This window comes from Dipodomys merriami, unplaced genomic scaffold, assembly GCF_024711535.1.
Source record: "Dipodomys merriami isolate MVZ:Mamm:240054 unplaced genomic scaffold, mDipMer1.0.p SCAF_177, whole genome shotgun sequence".
Classification (NCBI taxonomy): domain Eukaryota; kingdom Metazoa; phylum Chordata; class Mammalia; order Rodentia; family Heteromyidae; genus Dipodomys; species Dipodomys merriami.
This window is the reverse complement of record NW_027203126.1, coordinates 958,527-980,932: the sequence shown is the minus strand read 5'-3', so window position 1 is coordinate 980,932 and position 22,406 is coordinate 958,527. Positions and strand designations below refer to the sequence as shown.

The 22,406-nt window shown below is 43.2% G+C and overlaps 1 protein-coding gene across 2 annotated transcripts in view; it reads right to left on the bottom strand.

Moving 5' to 3' along the window:
- Positions 1–22,406, bottom strand: part of LOC138829842 (signal peptide peptidase-like 3) — an 80,212-nt gene that overhangs the window by 18,317 nt on the left and 39,489 nt on the right. For both annotated transcript variants that reach the window (XM_070026390.1, XM_070026391.1), the window contains one exon: positions 1,892–1,969. In XM_070026390.1, coding sequence (XP_069882491.1) covers positions 1,892–1,969 — 78 coding nt within the window. The remainder of the gene's footprint in view (positions 1–1,891; positions 1,970–22,406) is intronic.

The following is a 22,406-nucleotide window of genomic DNA, read 5'->3' as shown; positions in this document are numbered from 1 at the left end:
CTGGTCATGGGGCCTGAACTCTGGGCCTGGGCGCTGTCCCTCAGCTCTTCAGCTCAAGGCTAGCGCTCTACCACTTGAGCCACAGTGCCACTTCTGGCTTTTTGCTTTTTGCTTTTGTGGTGCTGAGGAATCAAACCCAGGGCCTCATGCATGCGAGGCAAGCACTCTACCACTGAGCCAACTTCCCAGGCTGAGAGTCTATGTTCTTAACACAAGCAGTTAGTTTCTAATTCACCTGAGCAACTTTTTTTTTGGACTCAAACTTATGTCTGGCGCTTTTGCTCACTGGCTGGCACTCTAGCACTTAAGCCATGCCTCCAGTCCCCAAATATTATTTAAAATTTAACAACACTGAAAGTTTAAAGTTTTAAATTTTAAAAAGTTGGCTTGTAGCTGAAAAAATTGAGGGTGGGGTGGGCGTGCTGCCGCCTGGGCTTGAACAAAGGGCCGGAATGCAGTCTCTGAGCTTTTGCTCGATCCTAGCATTCTACTAAAGAAATATGAGGGTGGCTGGGAAGGTGGCTCAGTGGTAGAGTGCTTGCCTTGCATGCATGAGGCCCTGAGTTCGAGTCCTCAGCACCACATAAGCAAAAAGAAAAAATCCGGAAGTGGCGCTGTGGCTCAAGTGGTAGAGTGCTAGCCTTGAGCTGAATTGCTGAGGGACAGTGCTCAGGCCGAGTTCAAACCCCACGACTGATAAAAAAAATTTTTTAAAAATGAGAAAGGCAAAATAAATAATTTTTAATCTTAGTATTTTTTTTTTTTTTTTGGCTGGCCCTGGGGCTTGAACTCAGGGCTTGGGCACTGTCCCCCACTTGAGCCACAGTACCACTTCTGGCTTTTTCCGAGTATGTGGTACTGAGTAATCAAACCCAGGGTTTCATGCATGGTAGGCAAGCACTCTACCAAGTAAGCCACATTCTCTACCCTAATCTTAATATCTTAAGGATACCATATTTTTGTTAATTTTAATACTGGAGTGGGCACAATGAGGAGTGATTTCTCTAAGGTCAGGGTAAAGACAACATTGAATTTAGTTTTTGAATTTTAGCTTTCAAATTTGGGTCAGAGGGGGAAAAAGCTTTTTATTGTTGTTGTTCTTGTATTTTGAATTGACTTTCCATTTACTTTTATTTCTATCAGTCGCAGGGTTTGGACACAGGGGCTGAACACTGTCCTGAGCTTTTCTGCAAAGCTAGTGCCCTACCACTTTTTTTCTTGACGGTCACAGGGCCTATACTCTGGGCCTGCCTGGGTGCTGTCCATCAGTTCTTTAGCTCAAGGCTAAAGAACTTGAGCCACAGCACCACTTCCTTTTTTTCTGCTTATGTGGTGCTGAGGAATCAAACCCAGGGCCTCATGCATAGGAGGCAAGCACTCTACCACTGAGCCAACTTCCTAGCCCCTGCCCTACCACACTTTGAGTCACAACTCTACTTCTGGTTTTCTTGTGGTTAATTGCAGGTAAGAGTCTCACAGACTTTCCAGGCCCAGACTGGCTTTGAACCATGATCCTTAGATCTCAGCCTCCTGAGCAGCAAGGATTACAGGTGTAAGCCACCAGCACCTGGCTCCATATTTATTTGTTCCCTGCTACAATCATCATCAGGATCTCTCTATAACCTTCCCAATGATGAGTGTTTTTAGGGAGTCATTGTTTTCAGACCAGAATTTTAAGCAATTAGCATTTGCATGTTTGTACTAACAAGCAAAAACCAAAATGAGATTACCAGCAGCCAACTCAAGAACAATACTAGAACAATTCTGCCTTAAAGGAAATCCTGCCAAAGTCCCATTTCTCTTTACAGAATATGAAGTTCTGGTGCCAATATTTTCAGAGCAACACTTCCTCCAGATACAACAGAATTCAATCCTTTTGGAGAACCCTTACCTGAAACTACCATAAACAATAAGGAGGATGGATATCAGGAATGTAGACACTTGACTGGAATCCACCAGGGAATAGGCCCTAGAGAAATAAGAGGAAATGAGTTAAGCATATGCAGCAAATCCTCATGGAGCTCAGAATTTACTTCTCAGGAAAGTTACATAACTAAAATGAGGTTTGTAGCTGGGAAGTTGGCTCAGTGGTAGAGCGCTTGCCTTGCATGCATGAGGTTCAATTCCTCAGCATCACATAAGCAAAAAGAAAAAAAGCCAGAAGTGGCGCTGTGGCTCAAAAGGTAGAGTGCTAGCCTTGAGCTGAAGAGCTGAGGGACAGTGCCCAGGCCGAGTTCAGGCCCCACGACCGGACCCCTTCCCCCCGCCCCCCCCCCCAAAAAAGAAAGGAAAAATAAATAAAATGAGGTTTGTTGGCTTAGCATAAGGCTAAATGAAAAGGTTCATAGTATACATTTATGGCACCTATAAAAAAAAAAAAAAAAAAAAAGCAAACCCCAAAGTTCCAAAATTTTTACCAAATTTATTCCACTGACAAAATGTCTTTGTAATCAGGAACTGGTGGGCTTACACCTGTAATCTTAGCTACTCAGGAGGCTGAGATCTGAGGATTGCAGTTCAAAGCCAACCCTGGGCAGGAAAGTTGTGACACACTTATCTCCAATTAACTGTCAGAAAACCAGAAGTGGTGCGTGGCTCAAGTGGTAGAGTGCTTGAGCTCAGGTATAGTGCCCAGACCAGTTCAAAGCCCACGACACACAGACACACAGACAAACACACACAATTCTTTGTGATTGAATCTGTATCCATTTACATGGGAATTACCAATAATAATTTTTGCTGGTTTTACTCAGAATTAATATCTCTCTCCTGAATTCTACTTGTTTTCCTGCCACCAATGACCTCCTACTTATGGCTCTTCATAGCCACAGGTGTAAAGTGAATCATCATCACTCTTCCTCCCTAAATATTCTGTTCTTTTTTGGGGGGGAGGGAGATGAATTCTTATACTCCCCATTAGTTATAGTCTTGTTTTTTGTTTCTTGGTGCCAGTTCTTGAGCATCTTTTGTTCAAGGCTAGTGCTTTACCACTTGAGCTACAGCTTCACTTCCAGCTTTTTGTGGTTAAGCTGGAGATGCCCTAAGAGTCTCATTGACTTTCCTACCCGGGCTGGCTTCGAACCATGGTCTTCAGATCTCAGGCTCGTGAACAGCTAGGATTATAGGTGTAAGCCTACTGGCACCTGGCTTTTTAAAAAAGTATAATATTATTGTTATTTATAAAAGTGTTGTACAGAGGGGTTACCATTTCATAAGTCAGGTAATAAGTACGTTTCTTTTTTGGACAATGTTACCCTTTCCTTCCTTCCCCCAGTTTCTCCCTCCGGTCCTTGCCCATAAGTTACATAGTTCATTTTCCACATAATGTCTAATAAATAGACTTTGCCCATTCTTGACACCCATTTCTCTTATTTTCCACACATCCCTCAGCCAATCCCATAATTTCCATATCCTCAACTCCTTCACTTCTCCTATCTACTTCTTTGGATTCCTGCTTCGGCTTTATTCTTAGAAATCTTGTTTTCAAGGTCACCCTTCACAATTTCCTCCCCACCCCCCCCCATCTTGGGGATTGAATTTGGGGCCTGGGGCATTGTCCCTTAGATTATTTTTGCTCAAGGATAGCACGTAGTACCACTTGAGCCATAGGGCCATGTCCAGTTTTCTAGTGGTTAATTGGAGATAAGTGTGTCACAAACTTCCCTGCCCAGCTCTCAGCTTCCTAACTAGGATTCTAGGATTACAGGCGTGAGTCATCAGCGCCTAGCTCCAAGTTCCATTCTTTTTTTTTTTTCCTTCATCAGTATATGAGCTTCTTTTGCTCAAGGCTAGCACTCTACCACTTGAGCCACAGCACCACTTCCAACTTTTTCTGTTTATGTGGTACTGAGGAATCGAACCCAGGGCTTCATGCATGGTAGGCAAGCAAGCTATCACTTAGCCACATTCCTGGCCCCCAAGTTCCATTCTTGAGTAAAACAAAATCTTTTTCATTAAGCAAGTATTTAATAAAGTTTGTGTGCCCGGCTATCATCTGGTAGATAATGAGGATCTAAAAACACGTAAAGACCCCTTGGTCAGTGCCTGAATGTATTTTTAAATTTATTTTTATTGTTATTATTTAAGTCAGGTAGTGAGTGCATTTCTTTTTGGACAATGTCACCCTCAATGTGCTTTTTTTTTTTGGCCAGTTCTGGGGCTTGAACTTAGGCCTGGGCACTGTCGCTGAGCTGCTTTTGTTTCAAGGCTAGCACTACAACACTTGAGCCACAGTGTCACTTCTGGCTTTTTCTGCTTATGTGGTCCTGTCCAGGGCTTCATGCATGCTAGGCAAGCACTCTACCACTAAGCCATACTCCCAGCCCTCAAAAGTGCTTTCTCAAGGTATAACTTTAGCAAATAATGTAATTATGGAAAGTGTTGCCCAGGAGAGAAAGACAATTCAGGATCCTATGAGAATGTATAGGGTGGATGAATTTCCAGCTGAGAATGAGGTGGGGAAAATTTCCTAGGGAAATAGATGAACTACAGATATATAAAACAGTAAACTAAATTTGGTGGTCATTTCTAAGAACCAGGAGATGGAAAAAGTAAGGATAACCCCTGGGTTTTCTGAATCTAAACCTGTTCCATTTAGCAAAAGAAACAAAAGGCAACACAGGAGGAAAAGACACATTAGGTTTTGAATGTACGGACAGTTGGGCATTTAGGTATAAAACAAGTAGCTCAGAGCCAATGGTGTGTATTAGAAGTTTATCATGCCAAATCATTTTTTTTTTTTTTTGCGGGTGTGTGTGTGTGTGTGTGTGTGTGAGAGGGGATCAGTCATCAGCCTTAAACTCAGGGCCTGGGCACTGTCCCTAAGCTTTTTTTTTTTTTGGTTGGTTGTGGACTTCAACTCTGGGCTTAGGCACTGTCCTTCAGCTCTTCAGCTTAAGGTGAGCACTCTACCACTTGAGCCACAATGCCACTTCTGGCTTTCTGGTCATTAATTAGAGAGAAGAGTCTCATGGACTTTCCTGTCCAGGCTGACTTTGAACTATAATCCTCAGATCTCAGCCTCCTGAACTACAGGCCTGAGCTACTGGGCACCCAGCTTCCCTAAACTTTTTTTTTTTTTGGGTCCGGTAGTGGGCCTGAACTCTGGGCCTGGGCGCTGTCCCTCAGCTCTTCAGCTCAAGGCTAGCGCTCTACCACTTGAGCCACAGCACCACTTCTGGCTTTTTTCTTTTTGCTTATGTGGTGCTGAGGAATCGAACTCATGCATGCAAGGCAAGCGCTCTACCACTGAGCCACCTTCCCAGCCCTCCCTAAACTCTTTTGCTCAAGGCTAGAGCTCTACCACTTTGAGCCACAGTTCCACTTCTATTTGGCTGGTGGCTAATTGGAGAGAAGAATCTCATGGACTTCCCTGCCCAGGTTGGCTTCGAACCATGAACTAAAGATCTCAAACTTCTGAGTAGCTATGATTTTACAAAGGAGAGCCTGGCATGCCCCAAAATCATATTTCACGGCCTCTCTTTATATTTCAGATTTTACCAAATCAACAGAAGCGTGTCAATCCTCATGCCTCCTACTGAGCAGCTATCTGTTCCCATGGACTCTGGATGGACAAATACGAACCATGATATGCTGTATGGTGACATTTTCATCAAAGACAACAGCACATATGGTGGTGGCTCATAACACTGCAGGATCTGAAGTAAAGCCTCTGATGTTTGATGTCTGCACAATGACACAAATGCCCAACAACACATTTCTCACAACACCTATCTGCTGTTAAGCAATACAAGGCTGTATTCTAGGCTTAACAGGTGTCTTATCAAGTAAAATAGAATAACCATTTACATTACAAAAAGTAAATAAGGCAAATACTTAAGTTATAGTCTGGTAAGAACACCTCACACAGGGTGGTAGAACAAGGTGCTATTATTAATAGAGAGATAATATGCCAGGCACCAGTGGCTCATGCCTGTAATCTAGCTACTCAGGAGGCTGAGAGCTAAGGATTGCAGTTCAAAGCCAGCCTGGGCAAGAAAGTCTGTGAGACTCTTATCTCCAATTAACCACCAGAAAACCAGAAGTGGTGCTGTGGCCCAAGTGGTAAAGTGCTCACCTTGAGCTGAGGAGCTCGGGGACAGTGCTCAGGCCCAGAGTTCAAGCCTTACTACCGACAAAAGGAAGGAAGGAAGGAAGGAAGGAAGGAAGGAAGGGAGGGAGGGAGGGAGGGAGGGAGGGAGGGAGGGAAGAGGGGGAGGAGGGAGGGGGAGGGAGGGGAGGGGGAAGAGAGAGAGAGAGAGAGAGAGAGAGAGAGAGAGAGAGAGAGAGAGAGAGAGAGAGAGAGGGGTCAGGTCCAAAGAAACTAGGTCTCATGGTTTCCCTTATTTGCAATAACTAGTATATGTCTTGAGTCAAGCAGAAAAGGTCAGATAAGTTGATGTTAGGGAAATGAACCCTAAGATATGTATTCAAATGTTTTTTTCTTTCATGCGATTGTTTCTAACACATTTATAAGATTATTTCTTTGTTGGTTTATATGTCTCTCCCCCACAGTATAACCCCTGCTTTCACTGTATTTGATGATGGTATAATTTGTGGAGGGGAAGGGAAAAAAAACAAATCGTTTAAATAGGGATAAAGATGGACCCATTGCAACAATCAGATGTACAACTTTATAACTTTGGTGGGGGGGAGGGTTGGGTGGGGGGAGGATGGGATGGAAGGGGAAACAAAGGAGGAGGCTACATGCTTGATAAGAAATGTACTCATTATCTTGCTCATGTAATTGTAACCCCTCTGTACAGTTCTCACAATAAAAAAATAAATAAATTTTTTTTAAAAAAGACAGGGGGAGGGAGGGAGGGAGAGAGAAGAAAGGAAAGAAAGGAAAGAAAGGAAAGAAAGGAAAGAAAGGAAGAAAGGAAGAAAGGAAGAAAGAAAGAAAGAAAGAAAGAAAGAAAGAAAGAAAGAAAGAAAGAAAGAAAGAAAGAAAGAAAGAAAGGAAAAGAAAATAGGTAATGTGCTATAGGAAATTCTATGGGCTGCCACAGACCCAGAATGGGCAAAGTATGGCCTACTGCTATTCCAACAGACATGGCCACTTTCACTCCTTTATGTACCATCTATGGTTACAGTAATGTTTCAACAGCTGAATTGAGTATTTGTGACAGACTATATGGCTCACCAAGCCACAAACACATTATTTGGAACTGCTCTATTATTTCCTGCATAAGAGTCCCTGGTCTGGAAGTGGTGCTGTGGCTCAAGTGGTAAAGCACTCTCCTTGAGCTGAGGGACAGGGCCGAGGCCCGGAGATCAAAACCCATGACTGACAAAAAAAAAAAAAAAAAAGAGTCCCTGGTCAATAGAGTCAGAGAATGCTAAGGTACAAAGGCCACCCCTTCCTCCCAGGGACGCAGCTTTATAAAGTGGGCCACGCAGTCTACTGAGCAGGATCATGTCCTAGTGGCTAGGGGATATCACCTGAGGGAGGGACAACTCTTTCATTTACAAAGGTGGCTCTTGTCAAGAGTCTTTAGCCCCGTAGGGCCAGAAAGGCCCCATCTACTTTATGCTGAGGTGAATATGTAGAAAACATCAATAGCCCTCAACATCTCAGAGTAAGACTATGAAGATGGGGTAGACTTTTCAAGTATCCCTTCATTAGTATCAAACATTTTCTTTCTTTTTTTTTTTTATTGGTCGTGGGGCTTGAACTCTGGGCCTGGGCGCTATCCCTCAGCTCTTCAGCTCAAGGTGAGCGCTCTACCACTTAAGCCACAGCACCACTTCCAGTTTTCTGAGTGATTTATTGGAGATAGGAGTCTCACAGACGTTCTTGACAGGGCTGGCTTTGAACCGCGATCCTCAGATCTCAGCCTCCTGAGTGGCTAGGATTACAACTAGCCAACAGTGCCCGATCTAACATTTTCTTAAAAAACAAAAACAAAAACAAACAAACAAAAAAAAACCTTTCTAATTTATCCACTAGTACCAAATATTTTATGAAAATAACTTTTTTTAAAAAAAAGCACCATATGGGCTGGGAAGGCGGCTCAGTGGTAGAGCGCTTGCCTTGCATGCATGAGGCCCTGGGTTCAATTCCTCAGCACCACATAAGCAAAAAAGAAAAAAGCCGGAAGTGGTGCTGTGGCTCAAGTGGTAGAGTGCTAGCCTTGAGCTGAAGAGCTGAGGGACAGCGTCCAGGCCCAGAGTTCAGGGCCCACGACCGGACCCCCCCCCCTCCAAAAAAAAGCACCATATGTGAATAGCTATGTTTAATGAAAAAAACCTTCCATCAAGGATGCTGCTGATTGGGCAAGTTCATATGAAAGAAAGGTATTAGTCTCCACATCAGTAAAGATGAAATAGAATTATTCTGTTTTCAAATATATTTTCCTTCCTTCCTTCCTTCCTTTCTTTTTTGCCAGTCGTGGGGCCTGAACTCTTTCCTATGAAAGACTTTCTTAGTCCTCAGATCACAGTTTCAAAAGCATGTACTTTTTTTTTTTTTTCATGATTTGAGAATCCATCCAGCAACATAACTGACTCTTGTGTTCAGACACTAGAAGCAAGATATTGATGGAAACAGACCTATTTATAAGGCATAGGGGGAAAGTAAGCGATTGGTTCTTTCAAACAAAGTAGGTAAGTATAAGCAGGAATAAAGTGGTTTATTATTTACAGAAAAAAAAGAATGCAGCTGTGTGTGTATGTGTCTGTCTGTCTGTCTTTTACCAGGGACTGAACCTGGGTCCTTGGGCTCGCCAGCAAAGCACTTTACCATTTAAGCCATGTATTCAACCTATAATGCAGTTGTTTTTTTTTCATTTTTTATTTTTGGGTCTGATCGTGGGGCCTGAACTCTGGGCCTGGGTGCTGTCCCTCAGCTCTTCAGCTCAAGGCTAGCACTCTACCACTTGAGCCACAACGCCACTTCCAGCTTTTTTTTTTTCTTCTGCTTATGTGGTGCTGAGGAATGGAACCCAGGGCCTCAAGCATGCAAGGCAAACACTCTACCACTGAGCCACCTTCCCAGCCCCTATAATGCAGTTTTTGAATCAATATCCAAGACTGCTTTAGAACTTGGTCAAATAAATTTTCTTAAAAACTTAGAAAAATCTGCAGGCACCTGTGGATCATACCAATAACCCTAGCTATTCAGGAGGATGAGATCTGAGGATCGTTCAAGTCTTAGTACCTGAGTTCAAGTTTCAGTACTAGCAACACACACACACACACACACACACACACACACACACACACACACACACACACACACACACACACACACACCCCTCTCCCTCCCTGAGATCTGAGGATCGTTCAAGTCTTAGTACCTGAGTTCAAGTTTCAGTACTAGCAACACACACACACACACACACACACACACACACACACACACACACACACACACACCCCTCTCCCTCCCTGAGATCTGAGGATCGTTCAAGTCTTAGTACCTGAGTTCAAGTTTCAGTACTAGCAACACACACACACACACACACACACACACACACACACACACACACACACACACACACACACACACACACACACACACACACACACACACACACACACACACACACACACACACACACACACACACACACACACACACACACACACACCCTCTCCCTCCCTCCCTCCGTCCCTCCCTCCCAGCCAGGCCCTCCCAGCTACTCAGGAGGCTGAGATTTGAGAACTGTAGTTTAAAACTAGCAAGGGCACCAAGTCTGTGAGATTCATTTCTTTTTTTTTTTTTTTTTTTTTTTGTCGGTCGTGGGGCTTGAACTTTGGGCCTGGGCGCTAGCCCTGCGCTCTTCAGCTCAAGGCAAGCATTCTACCGCTTGAGCCACAGCATCACTTCCAGTTTTCTAGTGTTTTACTGGAGATAAGAGTTTCACGGACTTTACTGCCCCAGATGGTTTTGAACCATGATCCTCAGATCTCAGCCTCCTCAGTAGGCATGAGCCACCAGCGTCCAGCTTGCGAGACTCATTTCTTTGACACTCATATCTCCAAATAACCAGCAAAAAGGCAGAAGTAAAAGTATGGTTCCAGCAGTAGAGACTCGGCTGGGAGTGAAAAGGATGGGCAAGCATTAGAGGCTCTGAGTTCAAGCACCAATACTGGCACACATACAAAAAAACCAACAACCCAAAAAACCCACACAACAAAAACAATCACAACATAAAACTTGTGAAAACTTGTTAGGTGCTGGTGGTTTATGACTGCAATCCTAGCTATTTGGAAGGCTGAGGGTGGGAAGGTTCTAGGCTAGCTTTGGCAGAAAAGATGAAGAGATCCCTTTCTCAGCCAATAGCCAGGTGTGCAACTGTTTTTCTAGGTATATGGAAGGCAGAAATCAGAAAGACTACAGTTTTGGACCAGCCCAGACAGAAATTTTCATAAGACATCTCAGTTACAGTGGCAAGTGAAAATTAGAATCACAGTCCAGACAAGTACTTGGAGAAGAAGTGAGACCTTATCTCAAAAACAAGTTTTAAAAGGCTGGAGGCATGGCTCAGTGGTAGAATGCCTGCCTAGCAAGCACAAAGCCTTTAGGTCCAACCCTAGTTGAAGGAAAGGGGGGAAGAGGGAGAGGAGAAGAGGAGGAAGGGGGAGTTGGGAAAGTGGGGGGGGGGGAGGGAGGGAGAGAGAGAGAGAGAGAGAGAGAGAGAGAGAGAGAGAGAGAGAGAGAGAGAGAGAGATCGGCATGTGTTAACATGACATGCCGATCATAAAACGTAATCTAAAGTCTGGGCATATGCTCCCAAAGAGCTGAGAATAAGGACTCAAATACACACTGTACACTAATTTTCATAGTAGTATTCACAAGAGGGTAAAAGCAGCCCTCATGCCCACTTATGGATGAATGGATAAGCACAGGTGGCATAAATACAAGTGGCTATCATTCAGACTTAAAAAAGAAATTGGGCTGGGAAGTTGGCTCAGTGGTAGAGCGTTTGCTTGCCTTGCATGCCTGAGGCCCTGGGTTCAATTCCTCAGCACCACATAAGCAAAAAGAATAAAAGCCGGAAGTGGCACTGTGGCTCAAGTGGTAGAGCGCTAGCCTTGAGCTGAAGAGCGGAGGGACAGTGCTCAGGCCCAGAGTTCAGGCCCCACGACTGGACGCCCCCCTCCCCAAAAAAGAAAGAAATTCCTATACATATGCTACAATGAGTGAATTTTGAAAACTATGCTAAGTGAAATAAACCAGATGCAAAAGGACAGTTATTGTGTATTTCACTTAAACAAAGGACTGAGAATTGACAAATTCATAAGAATAGAAAGAACAGGAAGAAGGGAATGGGGAGTTATAGTCTGAAGTGTATAGCTTCTGTTTGGGATGATGAAAAGGATCTGGAAATGGATAGCAATGATAGGTATATCAAGCACTAATTAATGTATTTAATGCCACTTAAAATGATTAATAAGCCAGGCGTTGGTGACTCATGCCTGTAATCCTAGCTACTCAGGAGGCTAAGATCTGAGGATCATGGTTCAAAGCCAGCCTGGACAGGAAACTCTGTGAGACTCTTTTTCCAATAAACCACTCAGAAAACTGGATGTGGCTCAAGTGGGAGAGTGCTAGCCTTGAGCTGAAGAGCTGAGGGACAGAGCCCAGGCCCAGAGTTCAAGCCCCATGACTGACCCTCCCCCCAAAAAGATTAATAATTTCAAAAATGGACATATAATAAAAATTATAAAACTTAAAGGGAGCCTGGCACTGGTGGTTCTCACCTATAATTGTAGCTATTCAAGAGAGGCTGAGATCTGAGGATCACAGTTTGAAGCCAGCCCAGGCAGGGAAGTCTATGAGACTCATCTCCAATAAACTACTCAGAAAAAGCCAGAAGTGGCACTGTAGCTCAAGTGATAGAATGCTAGCCTTGGACAAATGAAGCTTGCTTAGGGACAACACCTAGGCCCAGAGTTCAAGCCCCAGGACCCACAAAAACAAAAACAAAAACCCTTAAAGGGATTAAAAAAGCACTGCAATGAGGGGCTGGGAAGGTGGCTCAGTGGTAGAGTGCTTGCCTTGCATGCATGAGGCCTGGATTCGATTCCTCAGCACCACATAAGCAAAAAGAAAAAAAAAGCCGGAAATGATGCCATGGCTCAAGTGGTAGAGTGCTAGCCTTGAGCTGTAGAGCTGAGGGACAGAGCCCAGGCCCAGAGTTCAGGCCCCACGACCGGACCCCCCAAAAACAAAACAAAACACTGCAATGAAAAGCTGTGGTTTAACTTATTTTTGCCATATGAATCTCACTGAAAGAGTTAAGTATTCCCTGCAACTCAATGCTGGGAGTAGGTTTAGAAATGATCCTAGACAGAGTCTGGAAGCATCTATACAATCCCAGTGGTTTACACAAGCCAATCCCACAGTTGACCTTCAGATACTTTTTGGGGACTCAACTCTCTTAACCATCAATCTTAATTCTGTGGACAAGTGGAAAGGAGCCAAAGTATTTAAGTCCCAGTGCTTCCATAATAAACAAACAAAGTTGAAAAGAAGTATCTCCTGAATCCTAGAATAAGGAGAAATTCTATGACAGACCGAATTTTAGCAAAGCTTAATGTTCTTGGATCCCTGCCTGCAAATACTGTTGTCACCTCAAATTTACACTGAAAACCAAACAGATCTTCCTCAGCATCTTGTATCTAATGTCTGGTACTCCAACTAGCATAACTGACTTAGGTGACTGTTCCATGGCATCTTACTTGATGAGTACTCTGCTAGGTGCTAGGACTCCATGATAAAGATTCAGTCATCCTCCAAGAACTGTATAGCCAAGTACCAGTGGCTCAGGCAGGTAATACTAGCTACTTAGGAGGCTGAGATCTGAGGATCTCAGCTGAAATCCATCTAGGGCAGGAAAATCTCTAAGATTCTTATCTTCAACTAACCAACAAACAGCCCAAAGTCAAGAGGTACAACACTAGCCTTGAGCAAAAAAGTTGAGGGACAGTGCCCAGGCCCTGAGTTCTAACCACAGGACTACCCCCTCCCCCCACACACAGAGTTTAATGGGGAGATAAGAGGTGTAAATAAGCTAGCAAAGTAAGCCTTGTCACTGAAGGGTATGGGGGTTCAGACTGGAGGCCTATGTGACTGGCTTACTGGGGTATCAGGCAGTCCAATAGAGCTCAAGAGACAGAAGGAAGATTAGTGATGGCAGAGAAGGTGAGTAAACAAAACCATGCACCCACGTAGGTGGGTGAGGGAAGTGGAGTCAGTGAATGAAAAGAGCGCCAGCTTATAAAGGGAATTTAGGTTAAATCTGGTATCTTTGCTGGTGTCTCAATCTGGCTTCTGCTCCCAAAACAGTATAGAAATTGCTTTTCCCAAGATTACTAACAATCTTGTTGCTTGGCCTAAGAAATCCTTGTCAATATCTTATTAGATGCCCCACATGCGGTGTCTCGTAAAAGTAACCAGGTCCTTTTCCTGAGACTATCTCAGTGCTCACAATTCTAGATCTCTTCACCTCTCTCTGGCCGTTCATCTTGTCACATCTCCTAGATGGTCTAGATGGTCTCTTGTCTCTGGATAGTCCTGTCCACTCTGTGTCTTCAGTAACCATCTATATAGGCTGATATCTGCTCTTTTAAATAATAACACTCTTTATTGAGGAGTGTGTCAAGTACTGTAATATGCTTTACATTATCCCCATTTTTAAACTGAAGAAAATGAAATGGTGAGAGGGACCAACCTGTCTTATTCATTTTACTAGTCACTGTGTGTTTTGTATAACTCACTACTACAAAGAAATGTAAAAGGATGGCATGAAAAACTATTAAAGAAAAAAGCCATATGAAAATCTGTATGCCATACAATACTACTTGCTGAATGTAAAGGTAATGGTTTTCTTAAACATTCCAAAGTACCAACATTAAACCCAGTTTGTTGGTGCAGGCCTGGAATGGCAGCACTCTAGAGGCTGAGGCAAGGAGATCAGCTGAGGCAAGACCCTATTTCAAAAACTGAGCTGGGAGTCCTGACATTGCTTTTACATATTTAGATTTTACTTTTTAGCCACTTAATCAGATCTGCCCAGAGCCTGACTGAGCAATACATGCTACTTACAAATTACTCTTATGGTGGTGAGCACTGCCTTTCACACAAGAAACAATGACAAACTCTTATTTCACTCTTGGCAAGGCAACTTAACATTTATGGTATCGACCACCATAACACATTTCTAGAAATACTCTGAAAGCTCTATTGCAGATGAACTGAAAAGCACTGAAGAGTAAAAACACCCCTGAGTCCTCTTCCATGGCATGTTCTTTACTACATAATACATACCTAAATTCTATGGGACAGTTAATTCTATTTAGTGACAGATGAAATCTTACTTAGACTCAAGCTTAAAGGCCAAGTGATCCAGAGCTGTTTTCAAAAACTTATTAAAAAAAAAAAAAAACCTGTGGGATAGGAAGGTGGCTCAGTGGTAGAGTGCTTGCCTTGCATGCATGAGGCCTTGGATTCCATTCCTCAGCACCACAAAAGCAGAAAAAGCCAGAAGTGGCGCTATGGCTCGAGTGGTAGAACACTAGCTTTGCGTTGAAGAGCTGAGGGACAGTGCCCAGGCCCAGAGTTCAGGCCCCATGACCGGCCAAACCTCCTCTCCCCCCCCCAAAAAAAACCTCCAAAATGTCTGTTGATCATGGGGCTTGAACTCAGGGTTCTCAACACTGTCCTTGAGGTCTTTTGCTCTATCTACCACTTTGAGCCACAGCGCCACTTTCAGTTTTCTGGTGGTTAACTGGAAGTAAGTCTCACAGACTTTCCTGCCCAGGCTGACTTTGAACCACAGTCATCAGATCTCAGCCTCCCAAGCAGCTAGGATTATATGCGTGAGCCACCAGTGCCGGGCTACAAACTTTTAATTTGTTAAAACCAAAATAATGAAGTTTTGTTAAATTAGAAAGTATATAATCAGGACTGGAAGCATAGCTCAGGTGGCACACCACCAGCCAATGAGCAAAAGCAAGTGTCAAATACTTAGCTTGAGTCTGGTCTCAGAAAAATAAAATAAGAAAAAATGACTGCACCACAGTGGAGACAAAAATCAGTCTCCACTCAGCAAACTGAATTTGCAATAGAACTGGCCTGATGTCTTTAGACAAGGTATTTGGTGTGTGTTATAAACTATTACACAGCATGTAAGAGCAACATAAGAGAGTTTGTTCTGGAAGAAGGAAGAGAGAATGGAGGAAGAAAAAGAAAATCTGAAAGGTTCAAAAGTCATGATCCTAATCCTCTGGGAAGAGGGAAAAGCAGAACCCCAGAAGTAAACTCAAAGTAGCTTCTATAGGCACGATCCACCAGTGTCTGGCTCTTCTTAAGTTTTAGCCTCATCTGAAAATACTACTTTTCTTCAAGTATTGGTATAAAATTCTAAGTGATAATATTTTTTGAAAATTAATCAGGTAGAAATAGTATAGGCAGAAGGAACAGAAGAGACTGGAATCAGGAGATCAATCTAGGCATTAGGTGGTAAAGCCTAGATTAGACTAGTAAGAGATGATGTATCTATCTACAAGCCATTTTGAAATAATAGGACCTGAATGAAGGAGAGATACAACTTTCCCAAACCAACCACCAGACCAGGCCTACTGACAGCAAAGAACAGCTGAGTAAATCCTGATTTAGAATTTCCTATGTACCAAAAGACAGCAGGAAGCTACAACTGAACCTCCTGGACACCCATCCTCTCTACTGTACCTAGCCCATGGCCCATTATTTTGTAATCAACAAGACCAAAAAGTACCTGCACCAGTAACCTCCAGGCACTGTTCCTCTGTAATATGGAACTGTATCATTCTGTTGACTTCACTTTAAAAGACCTTCCATTTTTCCCTCTTCATACTTCGTATCCAGAGCCTTGACTCTACAGAGTCAGGACTGGACTCCTTGGACAGAAAAGTGTTTCTACTTAGGGCTCAACATTTCCCTTCTTCTATTCCTCCCTCCTTCCTTTCAGTACTTTGGATAGAACTCAAGGCTGCATGCTAAAGTCATGCCTCTAGCCCTTTTTTTTCACTAGTTTTTTGTGGTTTTTTTGGGTCCGGTCATGGGGTCTGAACTCTGGGCCTGGGTGCTGTCCCTCAGCTCTTCAGCTCAAGGCTAGCGCTCTACCGCTTGAGCCACAGTGCCACTACTGGATTTTTTCTTTTTTGTTTATGTAGTGCTGAGGAATCGAACCCAGGGCCTCATGCATGCAAGGCAAGCACTCTACCACTGAGCCACCTTCCCAGCCCTGTTTTGTTTTTAAAGATCTCAATTAATGTCCAGGCTGGCCAAGTCTGTGCTTTCTTGGGTTGCTGGACATGACAGGTACATGCCACTACTCCAGCCATTGTGTTTCCCCAATAGCTAGGATAATAGATGAGTTTCACTGTGCACAGCTATTGGTTGAGTATCTTTAACTGTTTTTTTGCCTGTGCTGGTTTCAAACCCCCATCCTCAGATCTCTCTCCCAAATAGCTAGGTCTATAGGTTTAGCCACTGTACTGGCTTGGTTTCACTGTTTCTGAGAAGCTGGCACAATGAAAATTAGGAAATACTACTTGGAGGGCTGAGAGCTAAGTGACCATTTTGGGAAATAGCAAAGAGAATTAAATTCAGCACATGTGTAGCAAGATCCAAAACCCTAGACTCTGCTAGAAAGAAGCAATGTAAAAAGGCCTATACTTCCATTATGCTACACTATCTCTCAATAGAAGTAGAAGTATGGTGTCTGAGAGTAAGTAGGTCATCTGGTCTGGTTAAGATAGATTACAGGTGCCGGGCGCTGGTGGCTCACGCCTGTAATCCTAGCTACTCAGGAGGCTGAGATCTGAGGATCGCGGTTCAAAGCCAGCCCGGGCAGGAGAGACCGTGAGACTCCTATCTCCAATAAACCACCAGAAAACCGGAAGTGGCGCTGTAGCTCAAGTGGTAGAGCGCTTGCCTTGAGCTGAAGAGCTGAGGGACAGCGCCCAGGCCCAGAGTTCAAGCCCCACGACCGACAAAAAAAAGATAGATTACAGGTGACTTTCTAAAACAGTGTCAACAAAATTATGGATGGAGAGAAAAAGGACATAGTTTAGTTTCCTGAGGAAGCCTAGCACTAGCTGACAGAAATAAAATGTAACAGCAGAGTGAAAAGCCATTAGAAGAACATATTTAAGAGTAGGAGAATAGGGCCTAGCATGCATGAATTCAATTCCTCAGCACCGGAAGTGGCGCTGTAGCTCAAGTGGTAGAGCGCTCGCCTTGAGTTGAAGAGCTGAGGGACAACGCCCAGGCCCAGAGTTCAAGCCCCAGGACCGACAAAAAAAAAACAAAAAAACAAAAAAAAACAATTCCTCAGCACCATATAAGCAGAAGCCAGAAGTGGTGCTGTGGCTCAAGAGGTAGAGTGCTAGCCTTGAGCTGAAGAGCTGAGGGACAGCACCCAGGCCTAGAGTTCAGGCCCCAGGACCAGCAAAAAAAAAAAAAAAAAAAAAAGAGCAGGAGAATAGTGTGTTGCTCTGGAATCAAGAGAAATGTAAGTATTTAGAGAAGGGAAGATTAATGATAACCGAAAAGGAAGAAGTAAAACTGTGTGAGCAAAATTCTAAAGAAGAAATGGCTACCTTTAGGAATGCTTTTGATTTTTCTTTTTTTGTGTGTGTGAGGGCTGGTCCTAGGGCTTGAACTCAGGGCCTGGTACTGCCTTTTAGCTTTTTTGCTCAAGGCTGGCACTCTACCACTTGAGCCACAGATCCACGGACTTTTCCTGCCCAGGCTGGCTTCCAACCACAATCATCAGACCTCAGGTTCCTGAGTAACTAGTATTTACAGGTGTGAGTCACTGGAGCCTGGTGATACTTTTATGAAATAATATGCTTAGCAATAAAAGATACAAATCACTGAAGCATACTATCTAAATGAATCTCAAAAGTGTTATACTAAATAAAAGAAGGCTATCTGGAAAGACTCAAACATAGTCCTATTTATGTGACATTCTGGGAAAAGGAAAATGTAGGTAGTTGTGAGCCATAAAAAATGTATATACTAGCCGGGCGCTGGTGGCTCACGCCTGTAAACCTAGCTACTCAGGAGGCTGAGATCTGAGGATCGCGGTTCAAAGCCAACCCGGGCAGGAAAGACCGCGAGACTCCTATCTCCAATAAACCACCAGAAAACCGGAAGTGGCGCTGTAGCTCAAGTGGTAGAGCGCTTGCCTTGAGCTGAAGAGCTGAGGGACAGCGCCCAGGCCCAGAGTTCAAGCCCCACGACCGACCAAAAAAAAAAATGTATATTACTATGTCGGTCCTTATGCATACACACAAATGATCAAGGTTAATTTATAAATTAAGCTTAATTTGTAAATAAGGTATCAACAATAATAATAATAAAATAATTATGGTACTATAGTCAATCTCTGTTAGCTTGCAAGAGATGATCAAGAATTCAGTCAAAGAAGTTTAGGACCGGGGCTGGGAAGTTGGCTCAGTGGTAGAGCGCTTGCCTTGCATGCCTGAGGCCCTGGGTTCAATTCCTCAGCATCACATAAGCAAAAAGAAAAAAGCCGGAAGTGGCGCTGTGGCTCAAGTGGTAGGGCACTAGCCTTGAGCTGAAGAGCTGAGGGACAGCCCCAGGCCCAGAGTTCAGGCCCCACAACAGGACCCCCCCCCAAAAAAAAAACAACAACTGCGGGCCAAAGTAATTCCTAATTCTCTTAAGTTGATATAGTCACAGCAAAGACAATTAACATGTGCCTCAAAAGGGAATACATTATGAATGGTGGATAAGCCAAGCACTGGAGGCTCATGCCTCTAATTCTAGTTACTAAAGAGACTGAGATCTGAGGATCATGGATCAAAGCTAGCTGGGGCATGAGACTCTTACCTCCAATTAACTACCAAAAAAGCCAGAAATGGAGCTGCCAACTCAAATGGTAGAATGCTAGCCTTGAGCAAAAAAGGCTCAGCAACACCACCCAGTCCAATTCCTGAATTCAAGCCCCACAACCAGTCAAAAAAAAGGGGTGGGGTGGGGTGGGAATATGGCTTACTGGTAGAGTACTTGCCTAGCATGCAGCATGAAGCCCTGGCTTTGATTCCTCAGTACCACATAAACAGAAAAAGCTAGAATGACACTGTGGTTCATGTATTAAGAGTGCTAGCCTTGAGCAAAAGCAGCTCAAGAACAGTGCCCAAGCCCTGAGTTCAAGCTACAATACTGGCCAAAAAAAAAATCTTGTAAAAAAAAGAAAAGGAGCTGGATGCTGGTGGCAATCCTAGCTACTCAGGAGGCTGAGAGCTGAGGATCACAGTTCAAAGCCAGCCCGGGCAGGTAAGTCTGTGAGACTCTTATCTCCAATAAACCACCAGAAAACTAGAAGTGGTGCTGTAGCTTAAGTGGTAGAGCACTCATCGTGAGCTGAAGAGCTGAGGGACAGCACTCAGGCCCAGAGTTCAAGCCCCACAACCACCAATAAATAATAAATAAATAAATAAATAAATAAATAAATAAAATTAAAACACACTAAGCAATTTAACAAATACCTTCAGGCACTGAGATTAGCGGAGTTGAATACAGTGCTGCTCTCAAAAAAGTTAAACAGCATTTATTAGTTTAGTTTGAACATTATTACTGGTTTAAGTCAGATTGAAATGTGTACAATTACATGCCTCCATAATCTTAACTTATTTTATTATTATTTGGGGGGAGGGGCGGTACCGGGGCTTGAACTCGGGGCCTGGGTGAGGGTCCCAGAGCTTCTTTTGCTCAAGGCTAGTGCTATACTACTTGAGCCACAGCACCACTTCTGTTTTTTTCTGAGTAGTTCTTAATGGAGACAAGTGTCTGAAGCCTTTCTTGTCTGGACTAGTTTCGAACCACAATCCTCAGATCTCAGCCTTCTGAGTAGCTAAGATTACTACAGACGTGAGCCATTGTCACCAGGCAATTTATTTTCTTTAAGAAGAAACTGGTTCTCACTTCCTGCCTCAGTAGAGTGCATTCTATCTATGTTAGGTTTCCTGATGGCTTGGACAACAAGCACACACTTTAGTCTTCAGCTTTTGTTGTTGTTAAATGTTTTGTGTCCACTGCTGGGGCTTGAACTCAAGGCTCCAGTGCTATTCCTGAGCTTTTTCTTTTTTTCTTTTTTTTTTTTTGCCAGTCATGGGGCTTGAACTCAGGGCCTGGGCACTGTCCCTGAGCCTCTTTTGCTTAAAGCTAGCACTGTACCTCTTGAGCCATTCCTCCACTTTTGGCTTTTTCTGTTTATATGGTACTGAGGAAAAGAACCCAGGGCTTCATGCAGGCTAGGCAAGCACTCTACCACTAAGCTACATTCCCAACCCCTCCCTTTGCTCAGGGATAGTGCTTTACCATTTGAGGCACTGCTCCACTTTTGGCTTTTTTGGTGCTTAATTGGAGATAAGAGTCTCACAAACTTTCCTGCCCTGGCTATCTTTGAACCCTTGAACCTCAGATCTCAGCCCCCTCAGTAGCTAGGATTACAGGTGTGAGCCACCAGCGTCCTGCTTCTCCAGGTCTTCTTTGAGAAAGGGTCTTGATAATTTTTTTCTGCTCATGCTGGCCTCAAACCAAGAGTTCAACAATCAGCCTGAAGTAGATGGCAAGCATGAGCCACAGGTGCCCAACTTCTCACAAAGTTTTATGAACAATAAATAGCACAATTTATCCCAACAATAATGCATATGGCTAAGTAATATCATTCTCAATTCTTCATTCTCTTCTTTATAACAAGTATGAAGCACTGTTCACTGCTGGGTGAACTTGCAATGCCCTCTGTCACAGAGCAGTACTGGGCTTGGCTGCATAGCTGACTTGGGCTAGTAAAATGTGACAGAAAAGTCAGTGTACCAGCAGCTCCAAGTGAAAACCTCCAGAGACACTGCATGTTTCTCCTCAACCCTGTGGTTCTCCTGTGATTCAGTATGAGAAGAATGTGTGGCCATATGCCCAGGACACCACTGCTTCTTAACCTAAGCTCCAGAATAAGAACTTAGAAAACAGACTTCAAGTCTGGCAGCAGTTTAAAGCCCAATGTGGCCTAGCTGAGATCAGAGAAACTGCACCAACCTGCTGATTCTAAAATGAAGGTAATTACTGGTTATAATTCACCGAGATTCTGAGGTTGTCTATTATACAGTATGAAAAAAATAATAGCTAGAAAAGGAAAATTACCAAACTGGACATTTTATACTGTACATATGGTAAGTGGAAACCCACTTAATATTTATCTGCATTTTTCTTCCTGATATCCCAAGGACAATGTTTCAGGTCGCCTTAATTACTCCTCTATCCCCTTACTTGTTAGAATTAGCTGGAAAAGGCAAACAAAAATGCTGCTTCAGACAAAATCTAGATTGCACTAAAACCCCAACCCTTTACTAAATCAAGCAAAGGACTACCAGTGAACAAAACTGAAACATTCTTAAAGAAATAAAACATTCTTAATTGTGACAGACATGTCACAATGACAGAGACAGAGAGATTATAAATATAGCATATTCTTATTGCTGGAAACAAAACAAAAAAATCCTCTTAATGCCAAAATTCTGGTTTTACTCTTATTTTTATACTATTGGAAACATGAGCTTAGAGGCAAGCAAATACTTTTATTTTCTTTTGCCTAGCTGAACAAAAGTATATGGAATACAACATTTTAATTAGTAAAGAAAATATCTTTAACAAAGCTATTAAAAAAAAAACACCAAGTTTGCCAAAGTAAGTACTTAGGAATAATAAGGTATAGGATAAAGGATCCTCAAGAAAGGTCAGAAAAAAAGGATTTCCTGAAGGAAATCACTAGGTGACCAGATGGACTCAATGCAATGAAAACATCTAGTTTTCCTGGCCAGTTTACAGTAGAATTGTCATTGTCTCAGCTCTAGCTTATCCTAACACTGATCAAAGATTAGCACACAGCCTACAGTACATCACTCAGGGCCAGTACAATGTGATTCTGAGACTTCTGTTTAAGACATCAGGTAACTGTACTTTGATGGAGCGGAGATATCAGTTCTTGCCTAAAATCAAATTACTGGGTCTTTTCAGTTACTATACTAGATAAATTTCATTAACGCTTAAACCTTGAGGCTCTTGTTCTGTTATCTGCATGTAAATATTCAACTTACAAAAATTATCAGAGCAATCAAAGAGCAAATGTGAAGTGAGAATTAGTGCTACTATCAATGCATACAGCCAAGGAGCTTGGCACACTCAAGTAGTTAAGTTTTCTAGTAACTGATCTTAAATGTTTTAGAGGGACCGTACTGGGATTTTGAACTCCAGACCTTGTGCTTGTTAAGTTGGCACTCTTATTGCTGAACCATACCACCAGTCCTTATTTTTAAGATAGGGTCTTGCTTCCTGTCCCAGTGAGTACCCAGGAGAGATCAACCTATGTCTGGCTTTCAGTAGC